General features: G+C 41.2%; 1 protein-coding gene across 11 annotated transcripts in view; it reads left to right on the top strand.

The window, feature by feature from the left end:
- GATAD2A (GATA zinc finger domain containing 2A) overlaps positions 1-23,613 on the top strand; it is a 150,856-nt gene that overhangs the window by 108,091 nt on the left and 19,152 nt on the right. For all 11 annotated transcript variants that reach the window (XM_077475443.1, XM_077475435.1, XM_077475444.1 and 8 more), the window contains 2 exons: positions 8,275-8,522; positions 23,248-23,374. In XM_077475443.1, the coding sequence (XP_077331569.1) occupies positions 8,284-8,522; positions 23,248-23,374 (366 nt within the window). In that variant the 5' untranslated portion in view covers positions 8,275-8,283. The remainder of the gene's footprint in view (positions 1-8,274; positions 8,523-23,247; positions 23,375-23,613) is intronic.

Here is a 23,613-nt window from a genome sequence, read left to right as displayed (position 1 = left end):
TTTCACTCAGTTCCATTGGAAAAACACCCAGCAAGATGTTATTCGCATGGGAAAAACTGGTCCCTTCCCTTGACTTTCTCATGCTGCTATCCAGTATCCAGCCAGGGGAGAACTTCTTATCTTGGTGAATCACGACCTCATCCCTAACAGAGGGGGGAAGTCCTTCCTCCCCTACCACTGTACAATCCTTACAATAGATGCAAGTCAGGCTAGAGAGGAATTTTCCCATCTTGACAGCTCAAGGAACATGGCCAAGAGAGGGAAAACAAGCTCCCCATCAACATCCCAGAGCTCACAGAAGTCAGGTTGTCCCTGCAGAATTGGATCCCCCTTGAGGACAACCCAATCCAGGGTGCAATCAAACATTGCCATCCAGGTGGCATATATCAACCATTTATGGTACATAAGGAGCCTGGCTACCTCGAAAGAAGCAAACCATATTCTCTAATGGACAGAATTTGTCCTGCGATTTCCTGGAGTGGACAACTGGCAGATGGATTTTCTCAGCCACCACTTGGACCTGATATACCAAAGATTGGAGGGTTTCCGGATGTGGTAAACCTATCCTCCAGATTCAATAACCAGCTACTTCTGTTGCCATGACCAGGAATTGTCTAGTCCTGGACTTAGATGCCATAATCCCCTGGTATCAGATCAGGCTTATTTTATGACTTCCCTCCATTGCAAATTTTGCCTTGCCTGCTGCACAAAGTCGAGCCAAGAGAAAGTGATTTTTGCACCAAACTGGCACAGAAGAACCTGATACACAGACCTACACAGACTTCTTGCAGGCAACCCCTGGCCCCTTCCATGTTTCTTCTCGCACCTTAGCTTTTAAAGGCATAGCTGTTTGATGCCCAGGTCTTAAAGGGATTCCGGAGTCTGATTCCTTCCTTGCTGAAAGCAAGAAAAGCCACTTCAGGAAGATCTAATATTGTACCTTGGAAATCATATTTTACCTGGTGTGACCGCAGTCCAGTGCCAGCGATTACTCTGCCTTGCATTCTGTCCTTCCTGAAAAGGGGTCTTGACCAAAATTAACTCTAATCACCCTTAAAGGGCAGGATTTGGCCTTCTCCACCATTTTTCAAAGGCTTCTGGGACCACACTATGTTGAAGAAAACTTTTTATTCAAAGTGTTCATCGTATCAGACCCTCCTCGCAGCAACCTGTGTTTTCTTGGGACCTTAGTTCAGTTCTCTGCCTTGCAGAAACCACCCTTTGAACCCATAAAGGAATATTCTCTTGGACGGGGGTGTGAGTGAGTTTTCCTGGCAAAGTGGCCTTTTTGGTACCCGTTGGATGCAATTCTAAACTTGCAGCCCTTTCCTGTAGAACCTTTTCTTGTACTTGGCAACGTAAAGGTTGCCTGTACTTGTTTTGACTTGGCTATAAATGCCATATCTTGGAATACAGGACACGAGTCCTGTACTATACTCCCAAGATATGGAAATCACAGGAAATCACCTGTTGCATTTCTCTCCATGAATATGGCACAGATTCGCTTCAGGACAGCTTTACACTTAGTGGTTTTAAACCCATTACAACCACTTTAACCTACAGGTAAGCCTAGATTAAGGCTTACCTGTAGGTGCAAGAAATATCTCCCAAACCTAAAAGGTTTAGGAGATATTTTCAGAAATAGTGGCACTGATGTCTACGGCGGACATCGTTTTTTCTTTTGTGAGGATATGATATCGATATTTCGGCCACCTCTCCTGCCGATCGCTGATATATATATATATATATATATATATATATATATATATATATATATATATATATATATATATATATATATATATATATATATATATATATATATATTTTTTTTTTTTTATATCACTGTTATTGCTGTCACAAGGAATGTAAACAACCCTTGTTACAGTAATAGGCAGTGACGGGTACTCTTTATGGAGAGATCGGGGGGGGGGGGGGGTTTAAGGTTATTAATCTTAATTTAATTTTTCAAACGTTATCATACCCGGGATGTCTCGGGATGTTGTTTTTTTTTTTTTTTTTATATGCCAGTAATCCGGGAAGTGATGTCATGACTAGACCTGAGCGAAGTCTGGTGGGTGGCTTGTTATAATAGCCAAGCGGCAGCTGAGTTATTTCACTAAAGCTGACTGTCCACTCTAAAGAATGGTAGCTGCACGCATCACCCCCCGATAAAACCCCTTGAAGCGATATTGGTCTCTTTTTTTTTTTTTTTTTTTTTCCACCGGTACTTCTAAAAATAAAAAGTGACTATCGGCCGCGCGGATAATCATTCGATCCCTAAAATCGATTACGTTTGTTCTTGAGTTGTGAGAAGCAGAATGTCTTGACCTGGAAGTCCACAGATCTTGAAGGAAACCTGCCAGATAAACATTGTAGCTGCTAATGCTGACCACTTCCTCTGACATGGTGACAGAAACCGACCTAGAGCTGGTATCAGATATTTTCCATAGCATCTACCATGTTTTATCTTTAAAGCAGTAGTGGTTGACTTGAAAATTATAGAGGGCCTCACATGCAGCCCCTAACACTTTCAGAGCACTGCACAATAGCAGTTCATTTGACATGCTTTTCATAGCATTAGGAAGCCCATTTTATGGGTTGTATAACACCTCAGTCTGAAAATTTTGTTCCTACTGTTTTTTTTTTTTTTTTTTTTTTTTTACCACATCACAGGCCTAAGAGAAAGTGGGAGTAAAATAAGCCCCATTATTGGTTTCTGTGACAGCTGGGGTGCTTCAAAATGGAAAGTAGTTAATAGGCAGCCTAATCCAAAAGTTAGGTAATCAAGCCCTTAGTAACAGTCTGAATCCAGTCTCGGAAGAGCTTCACAAAGGGTTTTCAGGTAATAACAAAACAGCCCTGTTATGGCAATAAAAGTATGTGGCTCATATTGCATATTGCATATTGCACACAGATGTAGAGTTTTTTTGGGTGTTTTTTTTCAATTTCTGCAAGCTATAAAAATAACTGGACTCAAGTAATGTCCTAATCTATGATGGTGATTTACTTTTGTCAAAAAAATTTCTGGGAATTTGAGTTTTTTTCTATGGCTGCTGTATTCAGAATCTCCTCGGAATTGGTACCTGAACTTACCCATGGCTCAGATCTGCTATAAATATTCTGTGTACACAAATCTTCAAGCTGTACGTTTCTTTGAGTCTGCTGCAGTGCTTCATAATAGGAAAGAAAATTAAGGCAACCTTTTGCTGAGATGCATTGCTTCCCCCAGGGATGGGTGTGGTAGTGATTGTGAATGCAAGTCTAACAACAAACCTGACCCATGTCGGTTAACCCCTTCATTAGTAGGCATTTTTATGTTTTCTTCACACACCAATGAAAACAAATGGATCAACAGATTATGGCATTGGTTTATGATTTGGTTATTTTATGTTTAACTGATGTGAGAAGTGATTTTAAGAATTTCAGGATTCGATCTGTGCCGGTCTATGGGGCCCTCATTTGTTAAATCATTGTCTCGGTTGTAGAGACAGTTATGAATAGTGAACTAGATTCTCTGCCATAGTAATGTGATTGGAAAAACAGTTTGAGTTGATTTTGCTTACGTTTAAAGCTGAGCTTACATAGGGTATAATTTATTGATGGAAGGTAACAATATGTACACTTTACTGTTCCTAAAACAGATGCACAGGATCTCCATCTTGGTATTTTATATCCCTCTTTGTAATTCTGAGACTTATGTTTTAAAGGAGTGGTCTCCAAACTGCAACCCAGGGACTGGATGTGGCCCATTGCATGCCTTTTATTAGAACCTTGGGACACTATTCCTTCTATGCTAACAGTAGGGCATAATTCCAGTCACTGATGCCAACAATAACAACAAAAATGCTAGCGCTCATTGGGGAAAAAACTTTACAATAAAGTCCAGGAGTGTACTAAGAGTCCAAATAAATAAGGTGATGTTCCTTTAAAAATGACTTGCGGCGGGTTCCCTGTACTTAGGGGAGAGACTGGAGACTACTGGGCGAACTTTGTCCCACACGAGCACATCACTTCTTATTGCCATGTAAGTGTTGGAATACTTATATTATTGTACATTAAACCTTGCACTCAAAGGTGCTTTTCTGTGTTTTTTTCTTACTGATGCCAACAACTGTGCGCTATTCCTCCCACTGACACCATTCCTCCCACTGGCACCAAGTGCATGGCACTATTCTTTCCGCTGACCCCAACAATGAGGCCCTATTTCTTCCCCTAATACCAACAGTGCAATATTCCTCCCACTAATAACAATGATGGGGTATTATTTCCTCCTATTGAGGCCAGGGCATTTTCTACTCACACCAGCCCCCTCAGTCTGAAGGACAGTAAACTGGCCCTTTGTTAGAAAGTTTGGAGACCCCATCTTTAGAGGTTTGGGAGATGTATACCGCGCTCACTGCTTCTAGGATTTCCTTAGAAATTCAATATAACCCCCTGCCACTTCTTTTTTTAGTTGCTAGTTGCCAGTGGCATAGAAGCTTAAATTCTTAGGCCCCTTTCACACCGAGGCAGTTTTTATGCGCTACTGAAAGAACCCCCTGAAAAAACCTTCCCCTCTCACTCCAGTTTGAAAGCCGGAGGGCTTTTACACTGGAGTGGTGCGCTGGCAGGACGGCAAAAAAAGTCCTGCTAGCCGCATCTTTGGAGCCGTGTATTCACCGCTCCTACCCATTGAAATCAATGGGGCAGCGCGGCTATACCGCCGGCAAAGCACCGCTGCAGCAGCGCTTTGTGGACAGTTTTAAGCCTTTTTCGGCCACTAGCGAGGGTTAAAACCGTCCCGCTATTGGCCACATGCCGCCGCTAAAATAGCGGCGCTTTACCGCCGACACCCGCACCGCCCCAGTGTGAAAAGGGCCTTACTAGCAATGTTAAAGAAAAGCCTCTGCTGAGAAACCTGTTGGCTGACAATGCGAGCCTCCCTAAAACTCTACTTGTATGTCTGACATGCAAAATTGGTAACTTAATGAAACTGGGTCACAAACCTGTATCCAGTTTAGGACCTCTCGTTTCAACTCTTTTATTAGCTACTTTTTAGCTCTTTGATTATAAAGTATTGAACCCAGAGACAGCCATGCAGCTAGCATTTTTAGAAGTAGGCCAGCAACCTTCTCGATTTGAGAGTAGGAGAGTAGGTTTACTTATTAAAAAAATAAAATAAAAATTGCATAAATGCAAAAGGCAGGTGGAGCTTTTTTTTTCTTTTTCTCTCTAAGGCCGGGTTCACACCGCTGCGATGCGGGAACGCCGCGAATCCGCGGCGTTTTCCCGCATCGCACACCTCCCGCCGGCAGTTCACACTGCCCTATGCGGACGGCTGGGAGTGTCAATGTTATGTTAATGACACCCCCAGATCCGTCCGCATATCGCAGTGCGATCTGCCGACTCGCACAGGAATCGGATCGCATGGTGTGAACACCCATGCGATCCGATTCTGTTGCGGACCAAAAAAAGGGTCCCGTGCGAGTTTGCTGCGGGAGCGCTGCGAATTCAGCCATACTATCTGTATGGCTGAACTCGCATCGCTACGGAGATCGGATGTGATTTGCGGTGCGAATCACATCCGGATCTCCCCCCGCAGCAGTGTGAACCCAGCCTAAAAGTGAAAGAGGGAGTCAAATGAGATTCAGATTTAAAAAAAAAAAAGACAGAAGTGTTTGTGTTTATCCTGTTTTTTGTGAGCTTTTCTTTAGTTGTGTTGGTGTGATGTAAAACTGTCATTGGCAACTTATTGTCCCTTTTTTAAGAGTGATGCCTTTTGGACTCTGTACAGGAATGCCAGACGCAGCAGGCCAGCCTTGAAGGGGGGGTTAGGAGGAGGCGGGTGTCGGTGTCACTGCAAGGGGTTAACGCCACTTGCAGTTCTCGTTGTCTGGAACCAGTTCAGGCCGGTTTTCCAGAAAGTGCTTTTGTGTCTCCAGCAGCATCCTGGGAAAACGAGAGGTCACGTGGGGACTTGATGTCACAACATAATACCACCTGGGGTCTGTTATCCCCTTTTCTAAACTGCAATATAAATCTGGTCTGGAATGTGGCATGTAACCCAGATCTGGGAAGAACGGTTGGTTCTGTAAATTAGATGTCTGTATCGGTCCGTGACAAACTTTGGTCAAGAAGGTGAATGTGATGATATGAAGGGGATATGTAAAAAAAACTAAATTACTAAATTAGCAGTGCATGTACCTTTTTTTTAAAATCCCTGCAATACACACTTTGACTTTATTAACTAATCATTGTGCAATTCAGCCTTTCAACAATCAGCAAACAATGGAGTAATCCTTTCCCTTCTGATCGATTAGGGCTCGATTTTGGTTTAATTTGATTAAACGGAGTCAATCAGAAAGGGTAAAAGAATGTTAATCCTTTTGCATCAATCAGCAGCACTGCGATGCTTTTTGTGGATTTGATCATATTTCAATCAAATTTTGAGATTGCATGGAGAAACTAGAGATGTGATCATTAATTTACAATTGTCTCCCAACTATTGATCACAATCCATTTGCCTGCTTGTGGGTCTGATGTTGACTGAATGTGTTGCCGACTCTAACTCAAATATTCCTATTGGAAAAGAAACCGTTCATTCAGTTATCGACGCGTGTATGGCCATAATTATGGTACTGCAATTCTGCAAATTTATTTTGAATCTAATCCCCCGACCCCCCCCCCCCCCCCCCTTTTTTTTTTTTTTTTTTGTTTTTGTTTTTGTTTCAAAGCACACATCAATCTATTGTGGATAAAAATGTGAAATCTGATTATTTAAATGCTTTTGGAGTTAAAAAAAAATATAAAGAGTTTTTGATTTAAGATGCATTTAAAAGAGAAGTATGGTGTGTTTGTCGTCGTTTCCCCCCCCCCCCCCCCCCATACTTTCCTAGGTGGATGCAGCATGGGACCGATGCTGCATCTGTCCCCCGGCGCCTCTGTCTGCACTGAGAACGGAGTGATTGAACACCGCTGATGCTTGGGGAGCTGTGAGAACCCAGCCAGAGAGCTGCTGCCTGTTGGTCAGTAGCTCTCCGCTCTGCCCCCCCCCCAGCACTCACTGGAGTGCTGAGCTGTGGAGTGGCCGGGGAGTGGCCATCTCGGGATCTCAGTGCCTCACTGAGAGCCTAAGTGCATCAGTCCAGGCACCTTGCGGATCCATACTTTGTTGTGATGACGCGGTGCCGGCACTGATTTCTGTGACATTAGCAGAGAGCAATTGAGTCCGCTCTCTGCTGAAAGCGGGTCACAGGAGTGCAAAACTAATTGCACTCCTGTGACCCATAGGGGAAGCCCAGCCAAAGGAGCTCAGGCTGGACTTCTTATTTTTAATAATTTTAGTTTATTCAACATGAAATGGAGCTTGGTTATGTAGCATGAGGCTGTATAATCTGCAATATTTCCTTTTTGGGTAAACTCAATGAATCCAAGCTCTGCAAGCTGAGAACATGCACTGCATTGATGCATTCACACAATTTTTACAGTAACCATGAGATAAAACAAAGTTCAGGAATATTCCTTTATCCCATTGTTTTGCAAATCGAAGTATGCTACAAAATGTATGATTGAATCGGTTCTGGTATCGGTTTTATGAACAGCTTAATATTCTAAATGGGGAAACTTTCATTTTGTTTGCAAATATTAAGGATTCTAACTACCAGCAAGAATAAGTCCTTAAATTTAAAGAGCACATGTCATTTCAGATCCATCATGGCAGCGCCTGTTAGCGGGCATCCACTCGCCTGCTGCCGCCACGTCCCTCACCTTTTTCTGTCAGTGCTGCATTGCCAGCCGTCCCATTAAAGTGAATGGGACTGTCGGTGAGTCAACAGTGGGATAGAGATAACGTTGCTCTTAAAAAAAACTTTTTTTTTTTTATTTTAATTTTTTTTAATCAAGCCTTTTTACTAGTGATTTAAATTGTGATTTACATTGACTTGATTTAAATCAAATTTGCCCTGCGATCCATCCATGTCTCAATGCTTTTTGTTGAGAAAACCCTACCCTAGCAATTCAAGCCATGGCTTTCTTGAGTAAGGGCAGATGATTAATGTAGCATTTACTTGCTGTCATCCATCTGCCTTTAGTTCATGCATGCTGACAAGAGGGCATGCTTGCCTGAGAGACCCCCTTTTTCAGATGAAAATAAAATCCCACTAATTCTCCTGGGATATGATATTGTGGCCTAGGTCAGAAACCAGCAACCTATGAATGTTTGCCAAAAATGATCTTGTACATAATTTGAGTGTCTGTATTGTATTAATTCATATGTATGGTATTTATTTGCAGGCCACCATTATGGCAGATGAAACATGCCGGACACGTAGTCAGAAAAGGGCTTTGGAACGAGAGGTGACACAAAATGACACTGACAATAAGAAAATCAAATTGGAGAAAGGACTTATGGATGGGGATCTTATGATAAAGACAGAGTCTGGCAAAGTTCCTGGACTGCTAAAAAGTGGGGAGGTGAAAGCAACTATAAAAGTGGAGGTACCGACGGGAGATGAACCAATGGATATGAGCACCTCAAAAAGGTATTATTGGAATTCTGGTACCAGTTTATGTAGTCTGCTGTGACCTGTTAACCTGTTCTGGAAGCTATTTTCAGTTCTATTCAATTAAGGTTTGTGTTTAGCTGTATACCTTGTAAGCTTTGAAAACAATCTTTTAGGGGTTTGGGGTCTGTTTCTATAATGTATACACATTTTACAAGTAATTATTTGAAGCGTGTACTGTACAAGTTATTTTAGCAGGCAAAGTTTAAACACTATAAAGTGAAAAATGTCACCTTGCGCAAAAATTATGTTTAAAATTAGAATAAAATCTGCTGCAGTTAGAGATTCTCTACCATTGGTTAGAGGGAAATTGATATTGTATAAAAAATGTAATTGTGCTGATCATAAAGTGCTTATACAATATTACCACTAAAGCGGTATTGTTGAAGTGTGCACAAACATCAAAACTATATAACTCAAAGTTGTAGTGCAAATTATTAAATTGTCAAAACTGCAGGACACAGGTTTCTAACAATACTTCCCAAAGTCCACTTCTATCATTTAAATCCCATGTGCGTAATGTGCTCAAAATCACATCTGTGTTGTTTTAGAAGCCTTCTCACCACTTTGTGCATCACCACCACCTTCTGAAATGGTCACTCACCAGAGCCTAGAAAAAAGTTTCCTTTGGTTCATATCGGTATAACCACTCCACTATCCTGGCGTATCTCCAGCTAGATTGCCACTAGTTAGATTGTAAATGGCCATCACAGCGCAATATACTTTTTATAAAATTTATTTAAACAAGGTAAACATCCACAATTGTAAAAATGTGCACTCACAATTCGGGTGCCTTTAGACCGTCACGGAGTCATTCCAGCAGTGTGGTTTTTTTTGGTTTAGTTCTGCCGATTCGTATCCCGGGATTGGCGTGCGTTCCAAGCCTCGATCTGGTGCAGGTTAGGACAGGAAGTGATGTCGACAAATACCCAAAAACCTTTAGTGGTAATATTGTATGAGCACTTTATGATCAGCGCAGTTAATTTTTTTTTTTTATTATATATAATATCAAAGTTTAAACACTGCATTTACCTAAAAAAACTTGGTGCTTGCACATGGGAAGAGTAAAAAAGCTAAAAAAATGTGTGTGTGTATATATGTATGTGTATATATGTATGTGTATGTATGTATGTATGTATGTATGTATGTGTATATATATATATATATATATATATATAATATGTGTGTGTGTGTGTGTGTGTGTGTGTGTGTGTATATATATATATATATATATATATATATATATATATATATATATATATATATATATATAATTTTTGTAACTATGCCCGATTCGCCAATCCAGAGAAAAATGTTGCCCTAATCTTACTATGCATAACTTGTCCAATTCTGGCACTTTTCTCCCACATTTTGCTAAAAAAAGAATTGGTGGAATATCAGTTGGTGATACGAAAGGAGTAGGAAAATTTAAAGTGTTGTCATGGAATGTGTGGGGGTTGGGCGGTAGGGGAAAGACTGGCAATTTTTTGAAGCAATTGAGTTTTATATGTTGCGCTTAGATCCTGAGTGACAAATAAGAAAACACAAAGGTATGGATATATCTATCGCTCTTTGAAACTTTAGCGCAGTATTTACCTCATATATTTTTTTTTCACAATTGAGTTTTATGAACCAGCAATCTTTTTGAAAGAGACCTACCTTGAATGAGAGGATACAATGCTTTTTGAAAGATCAAGATTCACGTATCAAACTTCTACAGTATATTCTACTTATTCTTGAGGTGTTAACATTTTGATTTCCTGTTCAATATGGTTGTGTTTGAGTACATATGGATCTCTGTCAAGAATAGACCTGGCTTTGGGAAATGAAAAGTTTTTCATGTCTAGTCAATTCCCAGGGGGCTCACCGATCATCCCCCACTCATACTGACCATACAGACTGAGGGACAGTTATCTTCACCCTGGAAAATCAATCCACAGTGGCTGTTATTAATGAGAGGAGGACAGGATAGAACAAGAGATGGTAGATTTAAAAAAGAAAAATCAACATCATTAGTAGTGTGGTATATTATGAAGGCATATATGCGTGGGGCAAAGATTAAAGAAATATCAAAAATTAAGAGTTCTAGAAGTCAGGAGGAGGTCATGCAAAGGGTAATTCAAACCGAGCAGGACTATATCATGCACCCCATAGAAGAAAAGTGCATAGCTTGGCAGGAAGCTCAACAAATGTATAAGATGTTATTTTTACCTAAAGCAGAAAATAGATTTTTTTTCAAAAGCAAAAACACCATGTGATGGGGAAACAGTTGGGGCATGTATGTTAGTTGCGATAGCTCCGCGTCAAGGGAGGGGCTGAAGAAGATGCAGGAAGGTATGATACAGGTGGTATCCAGAATATTTTTGTTGCTTTCTACACCTTACTTTTATGAGTCAAGGATGGTGAAGTCGGTGAACCAAGTAAAACAATTTTTGGACAAATTTGTTCTCCCCAAACTTAAACTAGAAGAAAGTTTCTTAATAGCCCCATATCCCAGGAAGAGTTCAAAGAAGCAGTAGTTGCACAAACTCATAATGATACAGCACCTGGGCTGGATGGACTACCGACGGAAAGCTATAAAAAAATTTGGTAAGATTTTTGTGCCAGAATTATTAGAAGTACTAAATTACACTTTTGAGAAACAGACTCCCAGAGTCAATGCAGAAAACGATCATTATAGTAATTCCAAAACTGGGTAAGGACCCAGTGCTGCCAGAGTCTTATCGCCCTATTTCCCTCCTCACCTCGGATGTTAAGATATTGGCCCTGGTTTTTGAAAGGGTTGGGTTTCTTCCGGGTACTCCGGTTTCCTCCCACACTCCAAAGACATGCTGGTAGGTTAATTAGACCCTGTCTAAAAAAAATTGCCCGTAATATGTGTATGTGTTGTAAGTGTGTCGGGACCCTACAGGTTAAAGGACCGTATAAAAAGCTGCAGATGGACACCGGTGGCAAAGCGCCCTGAGGATTCAGTTCGCATAGGTAGCGCTATACAAGTCAGTCATTCATTCATGTCTGGGACATCAATAGTGAGTGGGCTGGTGGCAGCTTAGGCGCCAGGTTGCGATTTCTGGTCGCATAGGCGACCTGGCGCTTGGGTCTTGTCGAGCCCTGGTCTAGAGGGACAAGGCAGGGTTGTCCCTTGTCTGCACTACCGTTTGGAATAGCAGTGGAACCTCTTGCCCTTACTATTAGTCAGTCAGTGGAAATAGTCGGGTTCTGAAGAGCAGGACGAGAGGATGAAGTATCCCTCTATGCAGATGACTCCTATTTTCCTGGGGGATACCTCCAAGTCTTTAGCGGAAATTATGAGCCTCATCTCCATCTTTTGGGCGGCTTTTGGGCTTTCAGATTAATTGGGATAATTCAGAACTATTACCATTAGATAAATTAAAAGTCCCTTTATTGAACCACGCTGCCCAACTCAAGCATTCAGTGAGATATTTTGGGTATAGAGAGCTCTCGGCATGTAAAAGATTATATTAAAATGAACCTTTTATTGGTGAAATTTTAAGGATAAATGTCGACAGTGTGATGGGTAGAGCAAATCTTGTTAAAATTATTTGGACCCCACAATTACATTGTGTTTATTTCACCCGTATGGACACCAGTATTCTGGTTTAGAAAAATAGAATCTCTTTAGAGAACTTATTTGGAAGAAAAAAGAACCACGTATAAAGTTAACAACCTTGTTGAATAAGCTGGTGGATTGTCGATTCCCCACCCAGAAAGGCTACTTATTAGCTTCACAAATGCACATTTTTTTAGGATGGTCAGTAATATCAGACCCTGTGATTCTATACAGAGTCTGCTATTATCAGTACATCCTGATTACCCATTGATTTCCCTATTGGAGACGAGAAATCAATTGTTTAATAAAGGATTTGTTACAGGTAAATTTGGCAAGGTATGTTGGGTAGGAAATTAAAAAAATTCCAGAAATAAGACTATAATGGTAAACACCCGCATATGGAATATAATAAGTTATAGTTATAATAGTATATAATAGTTATGAGGAACTGATAAAATTCAAAGGGGTTTGAAATATGGAGATTTAAAGTGGTTGTAAACCCTTACAACCAACTTTGACCTACAGGTAAGCCTAGATTAAGGCTTACCTGTAGGTCCAAGAAAGACAGGCACCGCTGTCTACGGCGCATGCGGCGTAGACAGCGGCGCACTGAGCGCGCCGGGGTCAACGGCGATATGCTGCGAGTGGCAGCTCCCGTGTGCATTCGCGGGAGTGACGTCATCGTGGCTTCGCGGAATGACAGCGGCGGAGCAGCGAGACCCATGAGAAGATGGATGTGCCGGACTACAGGGGACCGCGGTGACTTCGCTGGCTCCTGTGTCGGGTAAGTGACACATAATGGACTACTATGCGATGCATAGTAGTCCATTATGCTTTACCTTTGCAGGGAATGAGAGGAAGTAAACCCATTAGGGTTTACTTCCTCTTTAAGGGACTAAGGTATATGATACAGCTATTCCAGAATGATGTGATAAAAACCTTTTACTGAAGAAATTAATATAATCACATACATAGGTTGGACTTGTGTTTTTGTGGTTTTTTTTTTTTTTTTTCCCCAACCTTACCTACTATGTTCCAAATCAGATTCTTTAAATTTTTACAGCTTAGGCATTCATTACAAGCACATGGTTGACTGAATTGAAATTTAATAATTCAGAGTTGATAGCCTTGCTGGAAAAGACAGAAAAGGATCCGATTTCACAAATGTGATATATTGTATTTTAAAATTAACGTAGCGGTGGACATACCAGCAAGGTCAGCCTGGTCTTGCGATATAGGGCCAATTTCAGATGAGCATTGAGAATCAGCATTGCTCGTAATGCACCCCTATCTCCAACACAATTATTTATATTACACAGGGCTTACTATGCACCAGAGAAATTATTTAAATGTAAACTTAGAGAAACGGCCTGATGTCCCAGATGTAAAGGGAGTCCGGCTAATTTAATTTATATGCTATAGAAATGTCCTAAACTCCATCGCTACTGATATGAAGTGGTATTAATAATCAATAGCGTTTTTGGGACCGGGCTGTCTCCAGAACCGGGAGGAAGCCTTTTTGGGCCTCCTGGATGACTGGGGAATATAGGTCATCAATAACCAGGAGCCTATTTCAAGCTCGTAAACTTAAAGGACAAAAGTGGACATCATATCCAACTACAGTCGCAGAATGGAAGCTACAAATAAGGGAAACCTTATTTAAGGAAAAATATATTTTTTTTCCACAGGGATTGCCCAGGGAATTTTGATAAGCTATGGAGAAGATGATCTGACATTTTGGATGTATAATTAGATGGGAGAGTGGGGAGGGTGGAGAGTGTGTGCGCTAAGGAAAGGGGAAGGAACCTTTTTTTTTTTTTTTTTTTCTTTTCCTCTCCCCACCATCTCATCACGTGCCAGGGTTGTGTGTGGGATATATGATGATCGTGTGTGTGTGTTTGTTTTTTTTTTTTTTTTTTTATCCAAAAAAAGCATGAAATGATTTTAAAAAATAAAATAAAAAATGAAGCATTTAGAACCCCCAAACATTATAAAAGTGTTTTTTTTTTTTTTGCAAAGACCCCAGAGAATTTTTGTCATACTATTTATGCAGCAATTTTTTGTTTTTTTTTTGTTTTTGTTTTTTGAAAGGCCATTTTTTATTTGGAAAAATATACTTTAACCATTTAAGGACCGCCGCATGGCAATGTACGTCGGCAGAATGGCACCTTCCAGCGGGTGGGGGGGTCCAATCGGACCCCCACCGCTGGCTGCGGTGGTCCGTTTCGCTTCAGGAGCGATCCGGGATGAGGGGATGGCTTTTGGTTTCTGGCCATCCCCTCTTGATCGCTCCTGGCGAATGAGAAGCTTCCCCCGCCTGTGTAGTGTAAACACAGGCAGGGAGGAAGTGATGTCATTCTCCTCGGGGCGGTCTTTTTGACCGGACTGCGAGGAGAACAGAGAAAGTAAGTGCACCAACACTACACTGACATGTGCAAATGGAAAAAATTATTCCGCGCTAGGAAAAAAACACGAAGACAAATATACTAAATGTGAAACAGGCAGCAGCAATAGATGTGATACAACACCAAACAAATATACAGAAACAAAAAACTGCGCCAACCCTACAGTAAAAAATGTCAGAAAGTAATAACAAAATAAATAGGCATTGACCTTAAATGATTATAACAATGAAAAAACACCTTAAGTGCATAAAGAACACACTGACATGTAGGTACACAAAGGCACACAAATCCCCGCCCCCCACCCTCCCAGTCAGTGTCACTGATTGCAGTGATCATTTATTTACTGATCACTGCATTTAGTGTCAGTTGTGACAGTAAAAACTGTCAGGGCAGTTAGTGTTAGGTCCAGGGTAGCCCCCTACCCCCCCCATAAAGGTTTAACCCCCGATTGCCCCTAGAGTTAACCCTTTCACTCCCTTTTGCCAGTGTCACTAAGCGTTTCTGATCGCTGCATTAGTGTCACTGGTGCCGCTAGGTAGCTAGTTATTTTTTTTAGGTTCACCGCCAGGTTTTTATTGCACTAGGTACCCCCATATACTAGCAAATAATGGTTTTAACCCCCTGATTGCCCCTAGTTAACCCTTTCATCAGGGCACCCACCATTTATTAGCCAATAAAGTTTTAACCCCCTGATCACCCGGCGGATGATATCAATTAGGTTTTAGGGTCAGGGTCTGCGTCGCCCCAGGCAGCGCTAGGTTAGTGCCAGTACAACTAACACCCATGCGCAAAGCATACACCTCCCGTAGTGGTATAGTATCTGAACAGCAGTTTAGGGTTTCAAAAAAATGCATTGTTAGCGGGATCAGCCCAGATACCTGCTAGCGCCTGCGTTTTGCCCCTCCGCCCAGCCCACCCAAGTGCAGGATCGATCGATCACTGTCGCTTACAAAACCCTAAACACATACAGTGCCTTGCGAAAGTATTCGGCCCCCTTGAACTTTTCAACCTTTAGCCACATTTCAGGCTTCAAACATAAAGATATAAAATTTTAATTTTTTGTGAAGAATCGCCAACAAGTGGGACACAATTGTGAAGTGGAACGAAATCTATTGGATTTTTGAAACTTTTTTAACTAATAAAAAAATGAAAAGTGGAGCGTGCAAAATTATTCGCCCCCCTTGCGTTAATACTTTGTAGAGCCACCTTTTTGCTGCGATTACAGCTGCAAGTCGCTTGGGGTATGTCTCTATCAGTTTTGCACATCGAGAGACTGAAATTCTTGCCCATTCTTCCTTGCAAAACAGCTCGAGCTCAGTGAGGTTGGATGGAGAGTGTTTGTGAACAGCAGTTTTCAGCTCTTTCCACAGATTCTCGATTGGATTCAGGTCTGGACTTTGACTTGGCCATTCTAACACCTGGATACGTTTATTTGTGAACCATTCCTTTGTAGATTTTGCTGTATGTTTGGGATCATTGTCTTGTTGGAATATAAATCTCCGTCCCAGTTTCAGGTCTTTTGCAGACTCCAACGGGTTTTCATCCAGAATGGTCCTGTATTTGGCTGCATCCATCTTCCCCTCAATTTTAACCATCTTCCCTGTCCCTGCTGAAGAAAAGCAGGCCCAAACCATGATGCTGCCACCACCATGTTTGACAGTGGGGATGGTGTGTTGAGGGTGATGAGCTGTGTTGCTTTTATGCCAAACATATCGTTTTGCATTGTGGGCAAAAAGTTGGATTTTGGTTTGATCTGACCAGAGCACCTTCTTCCACATGTTTGGTGTGTCTCCCAGGTGGCTTGTGGCAAACTTTTTAGGCGAGACTTTTTATGGATATCTTTGAGAAATGGCTTTCTTCTTGCCACTCTTCCATAAAGGCCAGATTTGTGCAGTGTACGACTGATTGTTGTCCTATGGACAGACTCTCCCACCTCAGCTGTAGTTCTCTGCAGTTCACTTAGAGTGATCATGGGTCTCTTGGCTGCATCTCTGATCAGTCTTCTCCTTGTCTTAGCTGAAAGTTTAGAGGGACGGCCAGGTCTTGGTAGATTTGCAGTGGTCTGATACTCCCATTTCAAAATGATCGCTTGCACAGTGCTCCTTAGGATGTTTAAAGCTTGGGAAATCTTTTTGTATCCAAATCCGGCTTTAAACTTCTCCACAACAGTATTACGGACCTGCCTGGTGTGTTCCTTGGTCTTCATGATGCTCTCTGCGCTTTCAACAGAATCCTGAGACTGTCACAGAGCAGGTGCATTTATACAGAGACTTGATTACACACAGGTGGATTCTATTTATCACCATCAGTCATTCAGGACAACTTCTGGAGTGAGTTTGCTGCACTGAAAGTAAAGGGGCTGAATAATTTTGCACGCACCACTTTTCAGTTTTTTATTTGCTTAAAAAGTTTAAAATGTCCAATAGATTTCGTTCCACTTCACAATTGTGTCCCACTTGTTGGTGATTCTTCACAAAAAATTAACATTTTATATCTTTATGTTTGAAGCCTGAAATATGGCAAAAGGTTGAAAAGTTCAAGGGGGCCGAATACTTTCGCAAGGCACTAGAACTGCAGCGTTCGCAGAGTCGGGCCTGATCCCTGCGATCGCTAACAGATTTTGTGGGTAGCGTTTTATGTTTAAATCCTGAAGGCAGTGCTTGGATTTCGGGGTCCCGTACGTGGCTAGTCTTCCAAAAAGTCCCCCACGTGTGGTATCCCCGTACTCGGGAGAAGCAGCAGAATGTATTTTGGGGTGTAATTTGACTTATGCCCATAGCATGTGTGAGCAATATATCATTTAGTGACAACTTTGTGCAAAAAAAAAAAAATTTTTTTTTATATTCCTGCAACTTGTGGCAAAATATTAAATATTTCATGGACTCAACATGCCTCTCAGTAAATAGCTTGGGGTGTCTACTTTCCAAAATGGGGTCATTTGGGGGGGGTTTTGTGCTATTTTGGCATTTTATGGCCTTCGAAACTGTGATAGGTAGTGAGGAGTGAAATCAAAAATTTGCACCCTTAGAAATCCTGAAGGCAGTGATTGGTTTTCGGGGTGCCGTACGCGGATAGACTCCCCAAAAGTCCCACATATGTGGTATCCCCGTATTTGGGAGAAGCAGCAGAATATATTTTGGGGTGCAATTCCACATATAACTATGGCATGTGTGAGCAATATATCGTTTAGTGACAACTTTTTTGTAAACTTTTTTCTTTTTGTGTCATTATTCAATCACTTGGGACAAAAAAAAAATATTCAATGGGCTCAACATGCCCCTCAGCAATTTCCTTGGGGTGTCTACTTTCCAAAATGGGGTCATTGGGGGGGGGGGGGGGTTTGTACTGCCCTGCCATTTTAGCATCTCAAGAAATGAGATAGGCAGTCATAAATTAAAAGCTATGTAAATTCCAGAAAATGTACTCTAGTTTGTAGACGTTATAACTTTTGCGCAAACCAATAAATATACACTTATTGACATTTTTTTTTTTTACTAAAGACATGTGGCTGAATACATTTTGGACTAAATGTATGACTAAAATTTAGTTCATTCGATTTTTCTTACTACAAAAAGTAGAAAATATCTTTTATTTTTTATTTTTTTCAGTCTTTTTCCTTTTATATCGTAAAAAAGAAATATCGCAGAGGCAATCGAATACCATCAAAAGCTCTATTTGTGGGAAGAAAAGGACGCAAATTTCATTTGGGTACAACATTGCATGACCACGCAATTACCAGTTAAAGCAGTGCAGTGCGAAATTGTAAAAAGACCTCTGGTCCTTAGGCTGACAATTGGTCCGGGGCTGAAGTGGTTAATGAATTGTAATGGAAATAAAACCGCCATAGTTAACCCAATTGTTTGGTAAAATATTAAAGATGTTACGCCAAGTAAATTGATACCAAACATGTCACGCTTTACAATTTTGCACATTCGTTGCGGCTGGTTGTACTGAAGTTGTTCAATACAACCAGCATGTTGTGTGTTCCCCTCTATAGCCGCCAGCAGTGGTCATTGTATTCTGACGGCTGGGAAACCTCCCGCTGTCAGAACACAATGGCTCCACCGTATTCCCCCTTCAACACTGACTGCTTCAGAATGTGGTTGTCCACTTCCAAAGCCGTGCCTGTGCTGTCAGGCGCTTTGGATTTTTGTTTACAAATAATAAGGCTTGGTGTCTGTATCATCAGAAAATACGAGTGGTATAAGAGAATAGTATTTATTTTTTGCACATTCCAAATAATGCTTGCCAGCTGGCGCATAGAACAAGGTTATATCAATGCCAGCATGCAGGATTAAAGTCATGTTACCTGAGATATTTGAACAGCCTCTTCATTTCTCATGTCAGACTGAAGAGCTGTTTTACTATGGTCCCTAAGCAAGGTGCTAATAATTAAATGATCTCTTCACTGCAGTAGAACTGGATTCTCTGGCAGGTGACTCCATGTAAAAATGCTGTACATCATGTTTAGTTTTCCTCGTACTCCTAAGTTTTTTTTTTTTTTTTTTTTTTTACACATGATTCTTAGTGCTGGTTCACACCAGATGCAGTCCAGTGCATTTTTATTCTGCATCAAGAAATGGATGGACAATGTTTAACATGGATTCCAATAGTCCTAGGTCACACCAGTGCAGTCAAAAAAAAGTAGAGCATGTGTCCTTTTTCTTTATTTTTTTTTCTGTATGGAACGCAGCAAAACACTTCGGTCACACACAATCTCAATTCAAATGAAGGGGAAAAAACAGGGAAAAACGTCACTGGAACGCCTCAAAAAACAGGCATGCAAAAAACACTTCCAGAACTCCAGAACTCAATTGTGGTGTGAACTGGCCTTCTGTGGAGAACTGCATCCATTTTTTTTTTTTTTTTATTTTACTTTAGGAAGGGTGGTAAAATGTTAAGGTTTTACAGGGGACATGCACATTACAACCAACTGATTGGACTATACCAGTAAATTGGCGTGCACTAAGAAGCCTTTACTAGCACTTGAGGAGACCTGAAATCAAAAACAATTTTGTATGCAAATGTCAATACTACTTGCCATGTCAGATGGAGGCGTGCTCCCTTCCATGCTTTTTCTCCAGTAATGGGGCACTTCATAGGGATTTATTGAAATTGGCAACAGGGCTTTGCTATTTTTAAATGGATTTTTACAAGAGAGCAAAGCACACTAAAATACTTTATTAAACAGATAAATCGAATGCAATCACATTATCCAGATCAGATGTGCGCCTTTTAAGGGGGTTGTAAAGTCAGAAGGGTTTTTCTTAATGCATTAAGATCCCTCCTAATACTTTCCTGAACCCCATCTCTGTCCAGTGAAGTCCATGAGTGTCTCGGCCGTCCGGGACTCTCCCTCCCGATTTGGCTGAGGCAGTCAGTCGGCTTGCTAATCGAGAAAGAGAGAGAGGGCCGGGCTGCGGCTCTGTCCCAGTATGGACACACGGAGCTGTGACTCGGCTCAGGTGCCCCCAAAGCAAGCTGCTTGCTGTGGGGGCGCTCAACAGGAGGGCCAGGAGTACAGGAGAGGCACCTGAGAAGAGGATCCAGGCTGCTCTGAGCACAGAGGAGGTAAGTATAATGTTGTGTTTATAGGAAAAAAAGACTTTGCAATCACTTTTAATATCCCACATACAGTACTGTGCAAAAGTTTTAGGCAGGTGTGAAGATATACTGTAAAGTAAGAATAAAAAAATAAAAAATGTATATTCAATTTACAAAATGCAGTGTGAGCAAATATTGATTGGATTAGAAAAAACTAAATCCAATTAATATTTGGTGTTTACCATGCTTTTGGCTTCAATTCTTGCACTTTCACACTGTCAGGGATTTTGTTGAATTGGAGTCAGATGTATGATTAACCATAGCAAGTCTGAGCACAGCAACAAGACACAAGGTTGGTTATACTGCATCAGCAAGGTCTCTTCAAGGCAAAGATTTCAAAGCAGACTGGGGTTTCAAGATGTGCTGTTCAAGCTCTTTTGAAGAGGCACAAGGAAACATTGAGGACCATAGACACAGTGGTTGGCCAAGAAATAATTCAGCAGAGGAAAGATGCATCATATTTCCCGTCGACGTCAGAAGATGTCCAGGAGTGCCATCAGAACAGGCATAAACTAATGGGTACTGGGTTCACCCATCTACTATCCAAAGAAGTCGGTGCAAAGGAGTCAGGCCAGAAGTGGACTTCATGGAAGACTTGTGGCAAAAAAGCCCCCCTATAAAAAGTGGAAACAATGCTAAGGGACTCAACTATGCAGGAAAACGCGACCTGGCGTGCAGAAAAATGGCTGCAGGTGCTCTGGATTGAGAAGTCAAAATTATAAAAATGTAGCCATAGCTGGATGCAGTTTGTTTGCAGAGAGGCTGGAGAGTGGTGCAATGAGTGTCTGCAGGTAACAATAAAGCATGGTGGCTGTTCCTTGCATGTTTGGGGATGCATTTCTATAAATGGAGTTGAAGAATTGACCAGAATTAATGGTGTCCTCAATGCTGAAAAATACAGGCAGATCCTTATTCATCATGCAATATTATCAGGGAGGCGTGCGATGGGCCCCAAATTTATTCTGCATCGGCAACAACCCCAAACATACAGACAATGGGGTTGATTTACTAAAACTGTAGAGTGCAATATCTGGTGCAGCTCTGCACAGAAACGAATCCGCTAACAGGTTTTTGTCAAAGCTGAATTTAGAAGCTCATTGGCTACCATGCACAGCTGAACCAGATTTTACTGTCCAGTTTTAGTAATTCATACTCCATGGTCTTTAAGAACTATCTTAAGCATGGAAAAAATAGCAAGGAGTCCTGGAAGTGATGGTTTGGCCCCCACAGAGCCCTGATGTCAACATCCTGGAGTCTGTCTGGGATTACGTGAAGGCTTTGAGGGATCTTGCATCCAGAGATTTGTGGTTGGTTTTCCAAGATGTTGGGGCAACCTACTTGCCGAGTTCCTTCAAAGACTGTGCAAGTGTACCTAGAATAAATAGTTTTGAAAGCAAAGGGTGGTCACACCAAACATTGATCGTATTAGAATATCTCTTATGTTCATTTACTTTCCATTTTGTTCATTGATAAAAATAAACCATTTCTGGAAGCATTTTTGGCTAACAATTTCTAGACACCTGCCTAAAACGTTTGCATAGTACTGTACATCGGGATGCAGTCTGGAGTTGACACCAGTGTCACTATAGTAGTGGAAGATTTCCTCCATCAGGTAAGCAAAATAGTCTTCTGGCTGGTTAGTAGATGGGAGCACTCTTGTGCCTGTCAGTTAAAAACACCATGTAGAGGAAAGCTGCAGTGACTCCTGATGGGTATGAAAGTGCTGGACGCTCCTCCAAGAACAGTGAGGTTACCATGGCAACATGTTTCAGGGGCAGATCCCTCTTTGCCAGGCCTAAAGGTTACCTGAGATAATGACAATATTAAGTCTCTGGTTGGATAATACCTGTAGGGTCAGACAATCATAAAGGCATAGTTCACCTTTACCAAAAATGCACGTTTTTGGGCGCATGACTCACTTTCTCAAGTTTCCTTGAGAAGGGGTACGCATTGCCGAAATGCGAATCATCATGGCATCCCAGGAAGCTTAATCGGGCAGTAGCCAGGAATCCTACATACACGACAATGCTCTGTGAGCTCCATAATTGAGCAGACTCCAGAAAAAGGAGTGCATGTGTTTTTATCCCCTGGCTGAAAAAAGATACTGAGGTTATGGCTGACATCTTCAGTCACGATCCCTGTAAACCACTTGCAGAACACAATATGTGTATATATACGTTGCAGTTTACAAGTGGTTAAAGGTGCACACCTGTTCCGGTTAATGTTTGTGCACTTTCTTTCACTTTTAAATTGAATAAAGTGAGTTACTGTGCTAGTTGTGCACTTCCTATTGTTCTCATGTTTTGAAGCTTATGCATTCCCTTGTGAGTACTCCCAGAGAGCCGCAGATCAACGAACATGAGGGGAGGATACATCGGTGCTATAAATAGAAAAACCATTTTTGTTTCTGTGTGGACTTTGTACAAAATGTATTTGTATGCATTTTATTGTTAGGCTTGTGTGTAAAAGTAATGTTTGTTTGCCTGTATTTTTGATGGGCAGATGCCTCATCACATCTTGTGTGGTCATTGCTACAGAAGTAAGTAAACATCGCTCCCCCAACAAAAACCCTGACAAGAATTTGTAACCTCCAGCACGGCTATCAAAAAGTCAGACTTCATAAGCCTGTTTTTGCTTGAAGCGCCTTTTCAATTCCTGCCCAGGTGACCACACAGGAAGTTGGAGGCGGTCTCTCCAACGGGTAGACAGATGACCACAAAAAGCTTGCCCAACACGCACACTCGCAACGTTTCCCTTTTTGTTTCGATTTTGGTTTCTACTTTTGCACTGTCTTGCTGACACCTAGTGGTTTTTAGTAAAACTACACAATCTAGTGCAGATTTTGTGCATCAGTGTATACAGACAAGCGCATGAAGAACATTTGTTTTTAATTAAAGGTGTGCAACCTCATAATCCTGTGTCCCTAAACTTAAATGTAACAGTGTCAAGGGCCTCCGTTTTTTTGTTTTACATGATTACGATCTAAAATAGGCTTTTAGTACCTGTATTACTTTTACCAACCCTTCTCCAGGAAGCTCTACAGGGCAGATCACCAACAAAAATGCGTCAAAAACCGGTTAACTAAATGCTTGTATTTAAGTTCATTGTGTTTTTCTTCATTCAGTGAGGTGAAGAGGGAAAAGAGAGTTCCTTCTCCCGATGATGTTATTGTTTTATCTGATAATGAACCTTCCAGTCCACGGATGAATGGTCTATCGAAAACAAAGGAGCCACATTCTGAAACCTTTTTGGTGAGTAGGCAGCATCTTTTTATTTTGCAAAATGCTCCTCCATTTTTATAGAGGTGTGTGTGTGTGTGTATATGTATGTGTATGTATGTGTATGTATGTGTGTGTGTGTGTGTATGTATGTATGTATATATATATATATATATATATATATATATATATATATATATATATATATATATATATATATATATATATAATGTGTGTGTGTGTGTGTATGTGTATATATATATGTGTATGTA

Source organism: Lithobates pipiens, unplaced genomic scaffold (assembly GCF_037356315.1).
Source record: "Lithobates pipiens isolate NorthernLeopardFrog02 unplaced genomic scaffold, aLitPip1_a1.2 Scaffold_13, whole genome shotgun sequence".
Taxonomy (NCBI): domain Eukaryota; kingdom Metazoa; phylum Chordata; class Amphibia; order Anura; family Ranidae; genus Lithobates; species Lithobates pipiens.
The sequence above is the reverse complement of the archived record's forward strand: the minus strand, read 5'-3'. Positions and strand labels throughout refer to the sequence as shown.